This window comes from Trachypithecus francoisi, unplaced genomic scaffold (assembly GCF_009764315.1).
Source record: "Trachypithecus francoisi isolate TF-2019V2 unplaced genomic scaffold, Tfra_2.0 Lachesis_group0, whole genome shotgun sequence".
Classification (NCBI taxonomy): domain Eukaryota; kingdom Metazoa; phylum Chordata; class Mammalia; order Primates; family Cercopithecidae; genus Trachypithecus; species Trachypithecus francoisi.
The window spans coordinates 20,644,467-20,661,813 of record NW_022681453.1 but is presented as its reverse complement, the minus strand read 5'-3'; the positions used below and the strand labels follow the sequence as shown (position 1 = coordinate 20,661,813).

At 46.7% G+C, this 17,347-nt stretch overlaps 1 protein-coding gene across 4 annotated transcripts in view; it reads left to right on the top strand.

The window, feature by feature from the left end:
* Window positions 1–14,034, top strand: part of NEK4 (NIMA related kinase 4) — a 69,872-nt gene extending 55,838 nt beyond the window's left edge. For all 4 annotated transcript variants that reach the window (XR_004436889.1, XR_004436888.1, XM_033210073.1 and 1 more), the window contains one exon: window positions 13,756–14,034. Coding sequence is in view for 2 of the 4 variants with exons in the window: in XM_033210073.1 (XP_033065964.1) it covers window positions 13,756–13,848 (93 nt within the window). In the remaining 2 variants the exon portion in view is untranslated. The remainder of the gene's footprint in view (window positions 1–13,755) is intronic.
* The last annotated feature ends 3,313 nt before the right edge of the window (window positions 14,035–17,347 follow it).

The window sequence follows — 17,347 nt, the reverse complement described above, 5'->3', positions numbered from 1 at the left end:
CTGGGATTACAGGCTTGAGCCACCGTGCCCGGCCATCATTTTCTTTTTTTTTTTTTTTTTTTTTTTTTTGAGACGGAGTCTTGCTCTGCCACCCAGGCTGGAGTGCAGTGGCCGGATCTCAGCTCACTGCAAGCTCCGCCTCCCGGGTTTATGCCATTCTCCTGCCTCAGCCTCCCGAGTAGCTGGGACTACAGGCGCCCGCCTCGTCGCCCGGCTAGTTTTTGTATTTTTAAGTAGAGACAGGGTTTCACCGTATTAGCCAGGAGGGTCTCGATCTCCTGACCTCGTGATCCGCCCGTCTCGGCCTCCCAAAGTGCTGGGATTACAGGCTTGAGCCACCTCGCCCGGCCCGGCCATCATTTTCTAATAAGTCTGCCATCTGATCTTAGGGACAATGTCTGTTGATTTTTTTTTTTTTTTTTTCCTTTGAATGGTCCATACTTTGTTTCTTTTTATGCCTTGTGGTTTTGTTTTTAAACTGGACATTTGAGTTTTTATCATGTGATAATTTAGGGGTCCTCCATGCCAGTGATGCAGGATTTACTTCTCAGTCACTTTGTAAGCCAGGTACTTCTGGCTGGCAATGCCAGACCCAGGCCTTGCTCAGCCATGCTGGTGTGCCCCGGCTTAGTTGTGTTATAGCTTGTACCCATGTTCAGCAGTTTCTGAGCTCTTGGACCTTGCCCAAGAAGAATGAGGATACACTGGATGTTTAAGGGTGAGGAGGGTAGAGAAGAATTTTATTGAGTGATGAAACAGCTATCAGCAGAGAGGGAATACCTTAAGGTGGGGAAGTCCCCCTAATATGGCTGAGTCCAGGGCTTTTTATGGGCTCAGAATAGGGAAGGGGCAGGCTGTAGGTAGTATTGGAAAAGGCAACATTCAATTGGTTAAAAGGCATTATTCAGAAAGTATCAATTGGGAAAGGGCGAGCAAACAGGAACAGAAGTTCCCACTCTGTGTCACAGGTTTCATCCAGGACCATCAGTCTGGTCTTTCAGCCTTCAGGCTGATTTGGCTTGAAGGTGGGATTTCACTAGGAACCTGCCCCATCTGCCTAGGTGTTTGGCTACCTCCTGTCACTATCACCAGGGATTAGTCACAGGTTATAAACTTAAAGTCTTCTCATGTCTGAATCTGTGTTTTCCCCTGGGCATGTGCATGCATGGTAACTTTCCAAATCCCCCTGTATATGTGGTTACTTTTTTTTTTTTTTTTTTTTGAGACAAGGTCTTGCTCTGTCACCCAGGCTGGAGTACAATGGTGTAATCACAGCTTACTGCAGCCTCAGCCTCATGGACTTAGCAGTTCTCCTGTCCCAGCCTCGCTAGTAGCTTAGACAACAGGCGTGCCCCACCACACTTAGCTAATTAATTTTTTTTTTTTTGGTAGACACAGTCTCCCTATGTTGCCCAGGCAGGTCTTGAACTCCTGGGCTCAAGCAGTTCTCCTGCCTTGGCCTCCCAAAGTTCTGGGATTCTAAGCATAAGCCATCGTGCCCAGTGGCTTTGGAACGTCCTGCTCCTTTAATGTATGGCCCCCAAAAGGGGAAAAAGAAAAAATATAAAGGGGGGAGAAATAAAGGCACCAGTCTTTTTAAATCCCCAGGGAGTCACTTCAGTTAGAGGGAGGGAGGTTTGCAACAGTGTCAGTGATGGTTGCAACATTGGTCTCCTGCTTCTATATCTATACCTTAGTGATCAGAAGCAGCAGTCAGCTATCAGTACAGAGATCCCTGATATTTGGAGGTCTGGTTTCTTGTTGCCTACCCTAGTTCCTGCAAGCGGCATGCAAGCTGCTTCAGGAACACAGCATGACTGTCTGCCACTGGGTGCAGAGTGCTTAGGGCTGAACTGAACCACAATTTAGCTTCTAAGACTTCCCTCAGATGTTTCCAGCCTTCAAGAGAATCCAGAGTTTTTAAATAGTTACGTAAAAGAGATTCTGTCAGTACAATTTTTGCTTGAGTGAGGAGATACAATTTTGTCTTGAGTGAGGAGATGAATTCCTGATGCTTCTTACGCTGCCATCTTGTATATTATTGTTTCATACACTAGCTTTTCAAATTAGTTAAGGAGAGGCAATATGTGTTTGTACTGTGTTTTATAATTACCTTTACCAGCACTCTTCTGTATTTTCACATTGCTTTGAGTTACTGTGTAGGGTCTCATCCTTTTAGCCTGATGAACTTCACTTAGTTTTCCTGTACTGTGGGTCTGCTAGCCAGATTCTCTGCTTTTGTTTATCTGGGAATTTCCTTATTTCACTTTTATTTTTGAATGATAGATTTGCTAGATATGGGATTCTTGGTTGACCGTTTTTTTGGAGCACTTTGAATGTTATCCTTCTGCCTTCTAGCCTCCATTGTTTATGAGGAGAGGTTAGCTGTGAATGTTATTGGTGTTGCCTTCTGATGAGTTATTTTCATCTTGCTGCCTTCAAGATTTTCTGTTTTTGACTTTCAGCACTTTAACCTTAATGTGTGTGTCTGTGGATTTCTTTGAGTTTATCCTACTTGGAAATTCATTGAGTTTCTTGGACGTGTAGATGAGTGTTTTTCAATAAATTTGTAAAGTGTTCAGGCATTATTTCTTTAAAAAATTTTTTTTTCTGTTCCTTTTTTTTCCCTCTGAGACAGAGTCTTGCTCTGTCACCCAGGCTGGAGTGCAGTGGTGCGATCTCGGCTCACTACAACCTCCATCTCCTGGGTTCTTGGCATGGTGGTGTGTGTCTGTAGTCCTAGCTGTCTGTAGTCCTGAGAGCTGACAACGTGCTATCAGCCCTCGCTCGCTCTCAGCACCTCCTTGGCCTCGGTGTCCACTCTGGCCGCGCTTGAGGAGCCCTTCAGCCAGCTGCTGCACTGTGGGAGCCCCTCTGTGGGCTGGCCGAGGCCGGAGCTGGCTTCCTCTGCTTGCCGGGAGGTGTGGAGGGAGAGGCGCGGGAGGAACCAGGGCTGCACCCGGTGCAGTGCGAGCGGCGTGGGTGCGGCCTCCGCAGGGCCCTGCACTCAGAACGGCCGGGCGGCCATAGCCACTGGCCCGCACAGTGAGGGGCTTAGCACCCGGGCCAGCAGCTACGGAGGGTGCAGTGGGTCCTCCAGCACTGCCAGCCCCCACGCGCAGCACTGGAATTCTTGCCAGGCCTCAGCCGCCTCCCCGCCGGGCAGGGCTCGGGACCTGCAGCCCTCCATGTTGGAGCACCTTGCTCGGCCCCAGCCTCCCTGAGGGGCGCCAACCCTGGATCCGCGGTGCCAGGTCCCAGCAACCACCCAAGGGCTGAGGAGTGCAGAAGCCCAGCGCACGACTGGCGGGCAGCTCCGCTTACAGCCCTGGCGAGGGATCCACTAGGAGAAGCCAGCTGGGCTCCTGAGTTGTGTGGGGACTTGTAGAACTTTTGTGTCTAGCTAAAGGATTGTAAATGCACCAATCAACATTCTGTGTCTAGCTCAAGGTTTGTAAATGCACCAATCAGCACCCTGTCAAAACGGACCAATCAGCTCTCTGTAAAATGGACCAATCAGCAGGATGTGCGTGGGGTCAGATAAGGGAATAAAAGCAGGCTGCCCCAGCCTGCAGTGTCAACCTGATTGGGTCCCTTTCCAACCTGTGGAAGCTTTGTTCTTTCTTTGCCACAAATCTTGTTGCTGCTCACTCTTTGGGTCTGTGCCGCCTTTATAAGCTGTAATACTCACCACAAAGGTCTGCAGCTTTACTCCTGAAGCCCGCAAGACCGTGAACCCACCAGAAGGAACGAAGAACTCCAGACGCACTGCCTTTAAGAGCTGTATCACTCACCATGAAGGTCTGCAGTTTCACCCCTGAAGTCAGCGAGACCACGAATCTACCAGAAGGAAGAAACTCCGGACATATCTGAACATCTGAAGGAACAAACTCTGGATACACCATCTTTAAGAACTATAATACTCATTGCGAGGGTCAGTGGCTTCATTCTTGAAGTCAGCGAGACCAAGAACCCACCAGTTCGGGACACAGTCCTAGCTACTCATCTGCTTCAGCCTCCCAAGTACCTGGGACTACAGGCATATGCCACCACACTCAGCTAATTTTTGTATTTTTAGTAGAGATGGGGGTTCACCATGTTGGACTCCTAACCTCAAGTGATACACCCACCTCAGCCTCCCAAAGTGCTGGGATTACAGGTGTGAGCCACCATGCCCGGCCTTTTTTCTGCTCCTTTCTCTCCTCTCCTGGTGTTTTCTTTATACATATTTGGTGGGGTTAATGGTGCCCTTCATTTCTCTGAGTCTCTGTTCATTCTTCATTTTAGTTTTTTCTCCGTTATTTGGATTGCATAATTTCTATTGGTCTGGTCCCCAAGCTTGCTAATTGTTCTGCCAGTGTAAGTACGCTGTTGAGCCCCTCTAGTGAATTTTGCTTTTCAGTGATTGTACTTCTCAGCTCTAGATTTTCCATTTGGGTCTTTTAATTAATAATTTTTTTCTGTTTCTTAATATTCTCTATTTGATGTGACACTGTCACTGTACCTTCCTTTACTTTTTAAATTATGTTTTCCTTTCGTTCTTTGAACATATTTATAGTGGCTACTTTGAAATCTTTTTTTTTTTTTTCTTATTTTGAGACAGAGTCTCACTCTGTCACCCAGGCTGGAGTGCAGTGGCGCGATCTTGGCTCACTGCAACCTCTGCCTCCCAGGTTCAAGCGATTCTCCTGCCTCAGCCTCCTGAGTAACTGGGACTACAGGTGTGTGCCACCACACCTGGCTAATTTTTGTATTTTTAGTAGAGATGGGGTTTCACCATAATGGTCAGGCTGGTCTTGTACTCCTGACCTTGTGATCTGCCCACCTCGGCCTCCCAAAGTGCTGGGATTACAGTTGTGAGCCACTGCACCTGGCCTACTTCGAAACCTTTGTCTGTTGAATCTAACATCTGGTTACTTTCACAGGCAGTTTCTCTTGTTTGCTTTTTTCCAGCATGTGTGTCATACTATCCTATTTCTTTGTATTTCTCACAACTTTTTACTGGAAGCTGGACATTTTAGATAATACATTGTTTAAACTCGGTATTGGCCCCTTTGGGGATTATTTTTGTTATTTTTGAGACAGAGTCTCGCTCTGTCGCCCAGGCTGAAGTGCAGTGGTGCTATCTCGGCTCACTGCAATCTCTGCCTCCTGGGTTCACACCATTCTCCTGCCTCAGCCTCCTGAGTAGCTGGGACTACAGGCGCCCGCCACCACGCCCAGCTAATTTTTTGTATTTTTTAGTAGAGACGGGGTTTCACCATGTTAGCCAGGATGATCTCGATCTCCTGACCTCATGATCTGCCCGCCTTGGCCTTCCAAAGTGCTGGGATAACAAGCGTGAGCCACTGTCCCTGGCCGGTGATTGTTGTATGCTTATTTGTATAGTAACTGACTGGATATTTATTTATTTATTTTTTGAGATGTAGTCTCGCTCTGTTGCCAGGCTGAAGGGCAATGACACGATCTTGGCTCACCGTAACTTTCGACTCTCTGGTTCAAGCGATTTTCCTGCGTCAGCCTCCCCAGGTAGCTGGTACTACAGGCACATGTCACCCCGTCCAGCTAATTTTTGTATTTTTAGTAGAGACGGGGTTTCACCACGTTGACCAGGATGTCTCGATCTCCTGACCTCATGATCTGCCCACTTTGGCCTCCTAAAGTGTTGGGATTAGAGGCATGAGCCACCATGCCTGACCTGAATTGTTTTGGTGAAGTCTGTCTCCTTCCTCTGTCCCTTCCCTGTAGTATAAAGCCCCTGATGTTGCCCCTCCATGCATGCAGCCTTGGGTGCTAACAGCTACCTTGGAATGACTGTAGTTGTACAAGGGCTTTCTTCACTCTCTTTCCCTGACTTCACATAACTTTTAAAACCCTTTAGTTTCTGGCTGATTGCTTTATTGTTTTCAACAATGTTGTGGGGCATACATCACTCCACAGACTGATCTGATTAAATTTGGTCTCTTTTGACAGGATTGCTACCAATGTCAATATCTGAGTTTTTTTTTTTCTGACCCCAAGAGGCCTCGTCCCAGCTTTGTAGTCCTCTCTGCAAACTAGCCCAGCCTATAGTTTAGTTTACATCTCCAATGAATTGGCTTATCTCCTCCCAGTTGCCTTTCTACTGCTGTATCTAAAACACAGGTTCAGTTGCTTGGTGCTTGCAGAATCCAATTAACAAGAGCAAGGTCTGGTATAAAGTGACTTTTTTTTTTTTAAGAGGGAGTCTCACTCTGTCACCCAGGCTGGAGTGCAGTGGCGTGATATCTCGGGTCACTGCAAGTTCTGCCTCCCGGGTTCACGCCATTCTCCTGCCTCAGCCTCCTGAGTAGCTGGGACTACAGGCGCCTGCCACCACGCCCGGCTAATTTTTTGTATTTTTAGTAGAAATGGGGTTTCACCCTGTTAGCCAGGATGGTCTCAATCTCCTGACCTCGTGATCCACCCACGTGGGCCTCCCAGAGTGCTGGGATTACAGGCGTGAACCACTGCGCCCGGCCTAAGGTGACTTTTTATTCCAAAGCTTAGCTTGGGGGGAAGTACAGGCTTTCCGCCTTTAAGAGTACTCCTCCTTTGGAGTAGACAGCAAGCACTTTTAAAGGGGGCATACGCTGGGCGCGGTGTCTCACCCCTGTAATCCCAGCACTTTGGGAGGCTAAGGCAGGCAAATCACCTGAGGTTGGGAGTTCGAGACCAGCCTGACCAACATGGAGAAACCCTGTCTCTACTAAAAATACAAAATTAGCCAGGTGTGGTGGTGCATGCCTGTTATCCCAGCTACTTGGGAGTCTGAGGCAGGAGAATCACTTGAACCTGGGAGGCGGAGGTTGTGGTTGGTGAGCCGAGATTGTGCCATTGCATTCCAACCTGGGCAACAAGAATGGAGCTCCGTCTCAAAAACAAGGGCCTAACATGAATGGGATATGGCGGGTTAGGGGGGAGCGAGCAGTTGCAAGGGTCTGTGTGTTAGCTTGGTGCCTTATCTACCAGGTGATCAAGGTGGTGACTGCTGGTTTCTTTGTGAGCAGGCATACGTTGGGTTGTGAATCTACTGTTATCTCTTGAGACAACCTCCTATTGGGCAAGTGTTCTGCTCTGGAGCTTCTAAGCACATAGTTGATCTACCCCTGTAGGGAGTGTCTGATGAAGAGAAGGTAAAAGGCTATAATTGTATTTCTTTTTTTTTCTTTTTTTTCTTTTTTTCGAGATGGAGTCTCGCTCTGTCGCCCAAGTTGGAGTGCGGTGGTGCGATCTTGGTTCACTGCAAGCTCCGCCTCCCAAGTTCAAGCAGTTCTCCTGTCTCATCTTCCTGAGTAACTGGGATTACGGGCATCTGCCACCATGCCCAGCTAATTTTTTTATTTTTAATAGAGACGGTGTTTCACCATGTTGGCCAGGTTGGTCTCAAACTCCTAAACTTAGGTGATCAACCTGCCTCGGCCTCCCAGAGAGTGCTGGGATTACAGGCATGAGCCACCACGCCCAGCCTATAATTGTATTTCTAAAGAGCTAAGTAGGAAGTGGGAAAAAGGAGGATAAGAAGAGAGAGAAAACAAAGAATTTAAAAATAATTAAATAATTGAGGCCAGGTGCAGTAGCTCATGCCTGTAATCCCAGCACCTTGGGACTTGAGGTCAAGAGTTTGAGACCAGCCTGGCTAACATGATGAAACCCCATCTCTACTAAAAATACAAACATTAGCCTGGTGTGGTGGCATACGCCTGTAATCCTAGCTACTCGGGAGGTTGAGGCATGAGAATTGCTTGAACCTGGGGGGCAGAGGTTGCAGTGAGCTGAGATTGTGCCACTGCACTCCAGCCTGGATGACAGTGAGACTCTGTCTCACAGAATAATAATAATAATGATGATTAAAGTGGAGGTACTCAGTTACACTTCCACTCTTTTTGAAAGCACTGTGAGGCTCGAACTCCACATTCTGTTCCAGATGAAGTCAGTTCATTTAGGAAGAGATTTGGTGCTCTGTTTTATGGCCTCTTTCTATTCCCAAGCAAAGTTTGTGAGCATGGCTATGGAGCTGTGGGTGGAGACAATGGCACTCTTCCAAGTGATACCCGCACTTTAGAAACTTAGTGCACTCGGTTTTGGAGGGAGATGGGGCAGTAGCCTCTGGTCTTCTTGGCATACTTGGCATACTTCTTGGCATTTCACTAACATGGCATCTTCACTTTATGGTCTGGAGAAGAGGTGATTTGGGGCCCCATAATTATTATTATTACTATTTTGAGATGGAGTCTTCCTTTGTCACCCAGGCTGTAGTGCAGTGGCTCGATCTCAGCTCACTGCAACCTCCACCTGCTGAGTTCAAGTGATTCTCCTATCTAAGCCTCCCAAGTAGCTGGGATTATAGGCACCCATCACCACACCCAGCCAATTTTTGTATTTTTAGTAGAGACACGGTTTCACCATGTTGGCCAGGCTGGGTCTCAAACTCCTGACCTCAAGTGATCCACCCACCTCGGTCTCCCAAAGTGCTGGCATTACAGGTGTGAGCCAACACACCTGGACTGGTCCCCATAATTTTTAGCAGTCCTGTACCCAAAGTAGAACCTACATCCTAGTACTCTGGGCTAGGTGGAAGAAGGGAACGCCTGCTTCTTGCCTGCATTCTCCTGAAATGTAGCCTCAACAACAGGCAGCAGGATGAGATCTGCCAGTGTCCTACCCTCCGAAGAAGATAACCTTTCAACTGGAAGTTGCAGGGAAACAAAGGCCTATGTTCTTGCCTTCAGTGGCCTGGAGTAGAATTTTTGTCTCACTTAGGTGGGCTGGAGAAAGGTGGCAGTTGGTCATGATTCGCGTACCACTGACTCTTACCGTTCTTACCAAAGTTTAGATTTTCTCAAATAAATGTTTCTTCTGTCAAAAGACAAAATTATAACACATTTTGTTTAAATATCTCAATTGGGTTTATTGTGATTCTAGCATTGGGCAACACTTCATTCTGTAAAATAGAATAAGTGTTCTAATGAGTGAAGCAGAGGAGATTAGCTTTATCGACAGAAAAGGGGTCGGATAAAGAAGAAAAAAAGAATAAAAAGTGGATTGGTCTCATTTAATAGGGTTGCTCCAGAAAAAAAGTGGATTGGTCATTTTAGGGTGGGGACAGGGAGACAGAATAATGGAAAAATAAGCTGATTGGTTAACATCAGTTTACTTCAGATGAAAGATTAAAACAGAGAGAGCTTCATACGATGTCAGTTGAAACTGGCCTGTTTGGGAAATTAGGCTGTTACCTCTTTCAGTCTCTCGATTTCTAGAAAGGCCAGATGACAGCTCAATTTCTGTTTGGTGAGCATTAGTGATGCCATTATGATTTTTAGACTGGACTATTGGGCCTAGTGTTATGAGATCTTTGGGGTGTCACTTTTCTGACCAGAAACATCTGTGGCTGATGGCGCCTTTGCCTGAGTTTTACTTGGGCCCGCTGGGCTTGTTCTGTCCACAGCCTGGCATTGCACTCATATTACCAGCCTGTATCCCATGCCTGCCAAGGGAGAGTCAGGCATGGAGCGGTGAGCAACAAGGGGTGTGGGAGCGAACATGGGGTCCAGCCACTGTGCAGTCAAGACACTCTAGTTGCTGCAGCGGGGTGGGCAGCTCCAGGTGCCGGCATGGGTACTGGTCCTCTGCGAAGCTACGGCCAGATGAGGTGCACCTCAGGCAGTTTCCAGTGCTGGCACCAGGGAACGCTGGGGAAGCTTGGAGATGCCAGGAACCACAGCGCCCCAAAGAGGGAGTCACAGCCCTGGCTTGGGGAGCTCCCAGGTCTGGGCTCCTTGAAGGGCCACAGCTCTTCTCTCCTCTTCACATGCAACGTGGTGAGAAAGGGCATCTCAGCTCCTAATATGTTTGTGTTACAGTTCTTTCAGCCTCACCATTCAGTGAGTCCCGAGTTCTTGTCCTGTGACTAGGAAGAGGTACGCAGACAAGTGAAGGGTAAGCAAGAGGAAGAGGAGTTTCTTTGAGAGAACAGCTCAGGCTGGACGTGATGGCTTACGCCTGTAATCCCAGCACTTTGGGAGGCCGAGGTGGATGGATCACGAGGTCAGGAATTCGAGACCAGCCTGGCCAACATGGTGAAACCCCGTCTCTACTAAAAATACCAAAAAAAATTAGCCAGGCCTGATGGCATGTGCCTGTAGTCCCAGCTACTGGGCAGGCTGAGGCAGGAGAATCGCTTGAACCCAGGAGGCGGAGGTTGCAGTGAGCCAAGATCACGCCACTGCACTCCAGCCTGGGTGACAGAGCAAGACTCCGTCTCAGAAAAAAAGAGAGAACAGCTCAGAGGAGGTCCGCAGGGGGCACCTCCTTTCCATAGACAGGGTGTCTCGTGGAGTGTTCAGCCCCACTTGATGAGTGCTGAGCTCTCAGCAGAGAGGGTAGCTCCTCCGCAGCTAGTCGTCCCATTGTCTGTTCTGCTCTGGCTAAGCCCAGGGGCTTAAGGGGGCTTAAACAGGAGTAAGTACCTGCCGATTGGTCCATGGGCAGGCCCAGAAAAGGCACCACACGTTCCCACTCTGGTCTATGGGACTAGCAGCTAGGCCCCCAACCTTCAAGTCCTCCCTGGCCTGAAGGTGGGGCCTCACCGGGGACCCGCCCCCTTCTGCCCAGTAGCCTGTCTGCCTCCTGCTCAGGCCCAGGCTGCTCATGCCTTGGTGCACATGCAGGCCAGTGCCAAGCTGCCCTCCGCTCGCCCTCAGCTTAAACTCTCCCCATCCTGCGCTTGTTGTAGCCCAAAGTCCGGAGAGGGACAAAGTGGCAGGGGGCTGGTGTGTCATTGCTGCCCCAAACATGCGTACACCTGGCCGGGCTTTTACCACGCCTGGGTTCATCTGGCTCTGAGATTGGAGCTGGGGGTGGGGGTAATAGGGAGAGGCCAGGCTGTGGGAACAGACACCCCTGAGCCTGCGGGGGCAGCTGGGGCCTCTCCGGCCTGGCTCTGCCTTGGGGCACCTCTGTGCCTGCCCCTTTGCGCCTGACCACGCTGCTCCCCCACCGGCAGGTGACAGCCTGGCCCCATCCTAGCAACCTCCAGGGCAGGGGGTTCTGGGCGGGGCTCCCAGGGGCCGGCTCTGGGGACTGTGCTTCCTCCCCTCACCTTCCCCACAGCTGAGGCAGGTGTCCGCAGTGGTGGAGGGTCCCAGCCTGGGGGCGGCTCCCGACCATGGGGAAGGTGGGCGTGGTCTGGCCAGCTGCTTCAGGGACGCGGGGTACAGGGTTCCAATGGTGCCACTGCTCTTCTGCAGCTGCTGCTGCCATCACCGCTCACATCTCCCTGCTGCTGCCAGTGTGATGGTAGCGGCTGCTCCGGATGGCCCGCGGCTGTCATCACTAGTGCAGGAGTTTAGTCCAAAACAATGGCCTCCTATAATTTTTATTTAAAAATTTGAAGGTCATTTTCTCTTAGCACCATTTCCAGAGACTTTGTTTTTTGGAGTTGAAGCCTTGCTCTATAGCCCTGACTGGAGTGCAGTGGCATGATCATGGTTCACTGCAGTCTCTGCCTCCCTAGCTCAAGTCATTCTCCCAAGTACCTAGGACTACAGGTGCACACCACCACACCTGGCTAATTTTTTGTAGTTTTTGTAGAGAAAGTTTCACCCTGTTGCCTAGGCTGGTCTTGAACTTCTGAGCTCAAGGGATCAGCCCACTTTGGCCTTCTAAAGTGCTGGAATTACAGATGTGAGCCTGGCCACTGAGGGAAATGGTAGGTTTACAGAGCTCCTTATGGTGTCATGTTGGATGCAGAACCAAACAGGATTACATTTCATATTTAATTGTTATGTCTTTTTAAATTTGAAACATTTTCTCACTTTTTTGTGACTTTGACTTTTCTTTTTTTTGAGAGGGAGTTTTGCTCTTATTGCCCAGGCTGGAGTGCAGTGGTGCGATCTTGGCTCAACGCAACGTCCGCCTCCCGGGTTCAAGCAATTCTCCTGCCTCAGCCTCCTGAGTAGCTGGGATTACAGGCATGTGCCACCACGCCCAGCTAATTTTGTATTTTTAGTAGAGATGGGGTTTCTCCATGTTGGTCAGGCTGGTCTCGAACTCCTGACCTCAGGTGATCCGCCTGCCTAGGCTTCCGAAAGTACTGGGATTACAGGCGTGAGCTACTACGTCTGGATGACGTTGACATTTTTGAGGAGCGGGGGCCATGTTTTTTTTATTTTTTGGAGCATAGAATAATTTATTGCAAAAGAAAAATAATATTTTGAAAGTTAAGTGCAGAATAGGCAGTATACCTTGAGAGAGAGAGGATTCAGGGCAGGCTGCTCATAAGGATGAGACAGCCTGGGCCATGTGTTTTATAAAATGTCCCTTGGTTTGGATTTTTCTGATGTTTTCTCATGAATAGATTTAGGTTATACATTTTTGGCAGGAATACCACATAAGTGATATGCCCTCAGTGCATTGTATCAGGAGGTTCACAGTATAACATACTAGGTGTTATTTTAATTTTGAACAGTTCTTTCCACAAGCATACATTGAATGTCATATAGTACTTTTTTTTTTTATTACTAGTCAGGTTGAATTTTATGTATGCTAATGATATGGAAGGGGGGCAGGGAAGTACTGGGTAAGGGAGGGTGTGGCCTCTGGCTAGGGCTCCACCTACAGAACAAGCACTGCTGCCTTCGTACCCAAATGTTGCATTTCCCAAGACCACCCTGGCCTGCCACTCCTCCATCCTGTGCCTATAAAAAACCCCCGAGACCCTAGCAGGAACACAGATAAGAGGCTGGATGTTGAAACACATCGGCAAAAGAAGACACAAGCAGCTGGACATCGAGAGGACGTCAAGGGGAACATGCCAGCAGAAGAGCACACTGACAGATGCCAGCATGCCAGCAGGCCATCGACTGGCAGAACGAGGTGGAGTTTGGCCAGGGCAGCTAGAGGAGAACCCGGGCCGCCGAGCGGCCGGACTCCAGGGGAAAACCGTCTCCCTTCTGGTTCCCCCATCTGCTGAGAGCTACTTTCACTCAATAAAACCTTGCACTCATTCTCCAAGCCTATGTGTGATCTGATTCTTCCGGTACACCAAGGCAGGAACCCTGGGATACAGAAAGCCCTCTGTCCTTGCGATAGGGCAAGGGTCTAATTGAGCTAACACAAGCTACCTACAGATGGCTAAACTAAAAGAGCACCCTGTAACACATGCCCACTGGGGCTTCAGCTGTAAACATTCACCCCTAGACACTACCCGTGGGGTCGGAGCCCCCACATTCTGCCTGTCTGTATGCTCCCCTAGCGGTTTGAGCAGTGGGGCACTGAAGAAGTGAGCCACACCCCCATCAAACGCCCTGCAAGGGGGACAAGGGAACTTTTCCCATTTCACTAAGTGGTTTATGTGATTATTTTGTAAATATATGGGATTTACATTTACATACATATATAAATGAATTTGCTGAATCATCTATGAGATTGATTTTGTTTTACCTATTCTAATATTGTTGGGTTTTATTGATTCAAAGAACTCTTTATATATGAATGCTATTAATCCTTTGGCATGAATGTTGCAAATGTTTTCCCTAGTTTATTTTTTGTTTGCTCTTTAATTTCTTATGACTTTTTAAAATATCTTGAAGTTTAAAATTTTTATGCAAACTGAACTATTAGTATTTTCCTGTATGGTTTCCACCTTTGATATCATGCTTAGAAAAGCCCTTCCTCTAAGATTACAGAAATATTTTTTCCTACTACATACTGATTTTCTTTTTGTTTCTCAAATAGGTACATTTGCGGGAGCACATGGGTGAAAAGTATAAAACTTACAGCGTGAAAGCTCGCCAGTTGAAATTTTTTGAAGAAAACATGAATTTTTGAGTGTTTGTCCTAATCTGCTGCCGGAATTAAAGACCTATTTTTAGAGATTTTTGGCTTAAAAAACAAGGGCAAACAGTCATTGGGAAGCCATTCACCACTGTTTTATATCTCTTTTTTATATCTCTTTGGGGTTTTCCTACAGAAAAGAAATTGGACAGCAGAATAATATGAAGCAGGATCACAAAAGAAAAAAACTTTGGCTTTCATATTCTGAGGACAAATCTGTTGTTTGTTTGATTACTGTTTACTGAGCCTTAATCCACCAAGTTTATATCTAGAATTTTATTTTTTTAAGGTACTGATTAGCTTAAACACAGGGCTTGAAAATTTTTGGATTGAAATTTTTTGGATTGAAATTGTTTTTTTTTTTTTTTGAGACGGAGTCTCACTCTGTCGCCCAGGCTGGAGTGCAGTGGTGTAATCTCGGCTTACTGCACACTCTGCCTCCCAGGTTCACGCCATTCTCCTGCCTCAGCCTCCCAAGTAGCTGGGACTACAGGCGCCCGCCACCATGCCTGGCTAATTTTTTTGTATTTTTAGTAGAGACGGGGTTTCACCATGTTAGCCAGGATGGTCTCGATCTCCTGACCTCATGATCCACCCGCCTGGCCTCCCAAAGTGCTGGGATTACAGGCGTGAGCCACCGTGCCTGGCCATAAATTATAAAATTTAAAAAAGTCAATTCACAGTTCTAGAAATAGACTTAAAAGAATATGAAGTTCTATCTAGTACTTGAGCAGCTGAATTTCTTTTCTACACATTGATGGACTTTTAATATTTTATTCTCATTTAATATAAACCTCATCTAGGGTATATACAAAACTGAGATACATTGCCTTTGTAAATTAGTATGTTTTTACATAATGGTCTTGTTAGATTTATTTTTCCATCAGTGAAAACATTTCTTAAACACAAATTTCATTTCGGTTTAAGCAATTTGTAAGCAGTCTAGGTCCATTTAGTTTTTGGATGTATTTAATGTTTGTCTCCTGAAGTTTGTCTTCATGTACTTTAAGATATCAGTTGTCGTTCCATGTTTTAAATGTATGATTATGTATCACATATTTTATTAGTTAAATGTTTAAGAAGAGGTAATACCCATCTGGGAAAGAAATTTTATAAAGTTAAATACAAGTCTTGAATAGTACATTTTCACTTCTGTATTCGAGGGACTCTAAAAATAAATAATTGCTCCAGAAATGTTTTCAGGTGGTTTTTTTTGAGACAGCATTTCATTCAGTCAGGCTGGAGTGCAGTGGCATGATCTCAGCTCACTGCCACCTCTACTTCCAGGGCTCAAGTGATACTCCCGCCTCACCTTTCCTAGTAGCTGGGACCACGGGTGTGTGTCACCACACCTGGCTAGTTTTTGTATTTTTTGTAGAGACAGTGTTTCACCATATTGCCCAGGCTGGTCTCGAACTCCTGGGCTCAAGCAATCCACTCACTTCAGCCTCCCAAAGTGCCGGGATTATAGGCATGAGCCACTGTGCCCAGCCCTGTTTTCAGTTTCTATAACTAAAAATATATCTTTGAAAATTATACACACACACAGAAATACTCTAATGAAATGTTCCCTTTACAGCCACTTAACGAATTTTTTTTTTTTTTTTGAGACCTTGTCTTGCTCTGTCACTCAGGCTGAAGTGCAGTGGTGCAATCTCGGATCACTCTAAGCTCTGCCTCCTAGGTTCACTCCATTCTCCTACCTCAGCCTCTTGAGTAGCTGGGACTACAGTTGCCCACCACCATGCCCGGCTAATTTTTTTGTGTTTTTTTAGTAGAGACAGGGTTTCACTGTGTCAGCCAGGATGGTCTCGATCACCTTGTGATCCGCCCGCCTCGGCCTCCCAAATGCTGGGATTACAGGCGTGAGCCACCGCGCCTGGCACACTTAACAAATTTTTAGTTTACTGTGTGCCAGGTTCTCTGCCAGGAGCTGGGGATATAGTGGTGAATAAAACAGTACTTCCTGCCCTTTTACAGTGCTCACAGCCTGGTTTCTGATAACTCTTATTTTCACTTTGAAGGGTTTGCTAGAACTCAATTTGCAAAACCATCAAGTCCCAGTGCCCAGTTAGGAACAAATCTTTGGCAAACTTGGTATCCTTGAGCTATTCCTTTCCTTGCATGTTTTGGAAATCCACATCTTTCTGGACAGTCATCAATTTTACTTAATTTTTCTAATGTATTGGTATAAAGCAGGTATTTTATTAGAATTAAAGGAATCTCACTTTTTTTTTTTTTTTTTGAGACAGGGTCTTGCTCTGTCACCCAGCCTGGAGTGCAGTGAGGTGATCATAGCTCACTGCAGCCTTGACCTCCTGGGCTTCAGTGATCCTCCCACCTCAGCCCCTTAAGTAGCTAGGACCACAGGCATGCACCACCACACCTGGCTAATTTTTAAAATTTTTTGTGGAGAGGAAGCCTGTGTTGCCCAGGCTGGTCTCAAACTGCATTCAAGCAGTCCTCCTGCCTCGGCCTCCAAAAGTGCTGGGATTATAGGCATGAACCACACCTGACCTCCCCCATACTTTATTCCCATGCTGTATATTTTTATTTTGCTTAAACATTGATCCTGTTTTCTTCCCACTTTTATCGTTTTTACTTGAGTGCTTAATTCATCTTCCTAAATTAATTTAAAAACTCATCTTTAAGACTATACATTTTCTTCCCAATATAATCATTCTTTTTTTTTTGACACAGAGTCTCATTGTTGCCCAGGCTGGAGTACAGTGGTGTGATCTTGGCTCACTGCAGCCTCTGCCTCCTGGGTTCAAGTTCCCCTCCCTCAGCCTCCCGAGTAGCTGGGATTACAGGAACATGCCACCACGCCTGGCTAATTTTTTTTATTTTTAGTAGAGATGGAGTTTCACCATGTTGGCTAGGCTGGTCTTGAACTCCTGACCTCAGGTGATCTGCCTGCCTTGGCCTACCAAAGTGCTGGGATTACAGGCGTGAGGCACCATGCCTGGCCTAAAGTGTCAATAATTCTGATTTTGGTTTTCTCTTTTAGAAGTTTTGATTTCCATAGACTTATAAAGCAAAGGAAGTTGTTATGTCCTTGCTCTGGCTATACTGCAGTATTACTGAATATCACCTGCAAAACCTTTACTTCTTGCAGCTTTTTTTTCCTGTTGTTTAGTACATGATCCATTATTGGAATGGCCTTATAGACATTCAATAACGGTGACATGTTAAATACAAAATCACTTTGTCTATTAAATTTTATTCAAGGGTCTATATAAGATCTGCTAAATGGAACTTTGTGATGGAAATGTTTTATATGGTTGCCACTAGTCACATAGCTATTGAGCCTTTGAATCATGGCTAGTTTGATAAGAGTTTTATATTTTAATTTTAATTAAATAGACGTGTCTAGTGGCACCATATTGTACAATGCAGTTCTCATTCAATAAATCTTACGTGCTTACAATGCATCGTGTACTCTGCTATGTACTGGGCAGACAGCAGTGAGCAAAACAAGGTCCCTATTCTC